The sequence below is a fragment of the Guillardia theta genome (assembly GCF_000315625.1).
Source record: "Guillardia theta CCMP2712 unplaced genomic scaffold GUITHscaffold_38, whole genome shotgun sequence".
Taxonomy (NCBI): Eukaryota; class Cryptophyceae; order Pyrenomonadales; family Geminigeraceae; genus Guillardia; species Guillardia theta.
The window spans coordinates 100,070-102,569 of NW_005434636.1; the positions used below are offsets into that span (position 1 = coordinate 100,070).

A 2,500-nucleotide genomic window follows, 5' to 3' on the forward strand; every position below is an offset into this window, starting at 1 on the left:
GCATGAAATCTTAACATCTGAACCGTCATGAAGTCGATTGCATTCCTGCATAAGACAGATCATCTTCTCATTGATCTTCTTGTTTGAACCCTGCTGCGCGATTGGTAGTAACCTCTCGTGTCGGGTATTTTTATTATCGTCCAGTGCGGCATTCGTTGATGTGCAAATTTGTTTTGTGTTTGCTTTTACAATGTGATAGAATCTTGACAATCACACAGAGAAATATCTTCGTATGTCGTCGCGATGCCGGTAGATGGAATTCCTCCCGCCCCCAGTTATTTTGGAGATGATAGAGGTAAGTTGAACCGGCCCCTTTTACTCATTGATAGCAGGGCTGACCGAAATTCTATAGGAGGAAGGAGGGTGAGATAAGCAGAGTAGGGTGGATGGGGGGAGGCAGAAGGAGGCAGAAGGAGGAAGGAGGAGGAGACTTTAAATTTCTTGTGCTGACCTTCTCGTGGGAGAGAGGAAACGGAGTGTCGTACCCGCAAACTCGCTCAATCGGAGCCTCTAAACTCAAAAAACACTGAAAAGATGTCAGTTTGAGGAAAACTAGCTTTTCCCTCCCCTCTTCTATCTCCTCCCACTCTCGCTCTCCCCTCCCTCCCTCCTCTCCCCTCCAGCTCCTCCCTGCCTCTCCTTGCGTTACTTCCTCCCTCCTACTTCCCTCTCGCCCTCCCCTCTGCTCCTTTCCTCCCTCCTCCCTCCTTCTCTCACCTCCTTCTGGATAGAAGCTGCCAACTCAGCTCCGAACCCGCTGGTCAGAGGAGCCTCGTGACTGATCACGCATCTTCCTGTCTTCATGACACTCTGCTTGCTGTCAGCAGCAAGCTTGCAGCTCTCAACATCACCTTGCAGACTGTCTCCTTGTCCCAGGGAAGGAGCGAACGAAGGTCTATGATCTCAGTGCTGATGTTCAACTAGGCGAGAAAGATATCAGCCAGTGTTCAACCCCCTACTCCTGCTCCTGCTCCTGCTCCTGCTCCTGCTCCTGCTCCTGCTCCTGCTCCTGCTCCTGCTCCTGCTCCTGCTCCTGCTCCTGCTCCTGCTCCTGCTCCTGCTCCTGCTCCTGCTCCTGCTCCTGCTCCTGCTCCTGCTCCTGCTCCACACCTTCTTGCCGCACCCACTCCTCTGACTCTTTCTTTTCTCTCACTATCTCGACCTCTGCACTCTCTCTCTCTCTCCGCGCTCTCAGCTCTCTCCTTACCTCCTCTCGGGCTTTCTTGCACGCCTTCTCTAGCACTCCGAGCTGCGCGCCATATCCAATCACCGTGATGTCCGACCCCTCCATGACCACATCGGCATTGAAGAGCGATATCTCGTAGTCGCTCACAGGAACGAGCTCCTTCGAAGCGCGGTACAGCGCCTTGGGCTCGAAGAAGATCACGGGGTCAGGGCACCGGATGGACGAGAGGAGGAGGCCCTTGGCCTGGTAAGGAGAGCGAGGAACGATCACCCGCAGCCCAGGTGTGTGCGTGAAGTACGCTTCAGGGGACTGGGAGTGGTACAGCCCTCCGTGTCCGACTGCCCCATACGGGGTACGGATGGTGAGTTTGCCGCAGTCAAACTGCCCTCCGCTCCTGAACCTGTACTTGGCTGCCTCGTTGACGATCTGATCAAAGGCCGGGAAGATGTAGTCGGCGAACTGAATCTCAGCGATAGCAGTTGAGCCCTCCGATGCCAGCCCAACAGCAAACCCAGCTATCCCTTGCTCGCACAGAGGTGTGTTGAAGACTCTGGACTTGCCGAACTTCTCCTGGAGATCGACAGCAGCTCGGAACACTCCTCCAAACCCGACGTCCTCTCCTAGAAGTATCGCAGTTGGGTCGGTGTCGAGCGCGATGTGCAGAGCGTTGTTGATAGCTCCTACAAGGTTCATTTCCTTCTGCTCCAAGTGATGCTCCGAAGACCGAGAGGAGAAGCAGCGCGGCGACGATCTTGGTAGAAATGTGCGGGATGAAGATAAAAGAGGAAGACGCTGTGTGGAGAAGCCTCAGCAGCGTTCTTGTTCTCGTCATGTGAGCAAATCAAGCTTACCTTGAACATGCAAACAAGTTCCCTCGATCGCATCTTGAGTTCTGTGGATTCTTGTGGGTCAACCGAAGGATGTACAAAACTGATATCTGTAGGAGACAAGATTATCTCAGAGAGAGTTTACACATGGCTGATCAGGGCAGAGGTACAAAATGAAACCAATCCAAAAACAAAATCAGTATCAACTCTTGTTGAAGTCAGACACTTTGGAAGATACAATGAAGCCAGGTGTGCAACAAGACAACAAGACGTCTCATGTCATCTTCTTCCTCTCATCTCTCATCGCTTCTCCATGATCGCTCATGTCCTCTCACCTCTTCCTCGCGTCTAGCTCTCCTTTCTCCGTTCGGTCGAGAGCAAACTTTCGCTCTGGTGGATCGAAGAAAAACTTCTTTACCACTGTACCCCTCCAGATACCACTCAGTCCACCATAACCACCTACCCTGACCCAATCGAGGTTTATTCT

The 2,500-nt window shown here is 52.6% G+C and overlaps 1 protein-coding gene across 1 annotated transcript in view; it reads right to left on the reverse strand.

Moving 5' to 3' along the window:
- GUITHDRAFT_152862 (hypothetical protein) overlaps positions 1-2,400 on the reverse strand; it is a 2,624-nt gene extending 224 nt beyond the window's left edge. The window contains exons 1-6 of the mRNA XM_005831705.1: positions 2,349-2,400; positions 2,038-2,123; positions 1,208-1,978; positions 852-920; positions 718-810; positions 452-526 (exon numbers count right to left, since the gene is read on the reverse strand). Of these exons, the coding sequence (XP_005831762.1) occupies positions 452-526; positions 718-810; positions 852-920; positions 1,208-1,879 (909 nt within the window). The 5' untranslated portion in view covers positions 1,880-1,978; positions 2,038-2,123; positions 2,349-2,400. The remainder of the gene's footprint in view (positions 1-451; positions 527-717; positions 811-851; positions 921-1,207; positions 1,979-2,037; positions 2,124-2,348) is intronic.
- Positions 2,401-2,500: the final 100 nt, after the last annotated feature.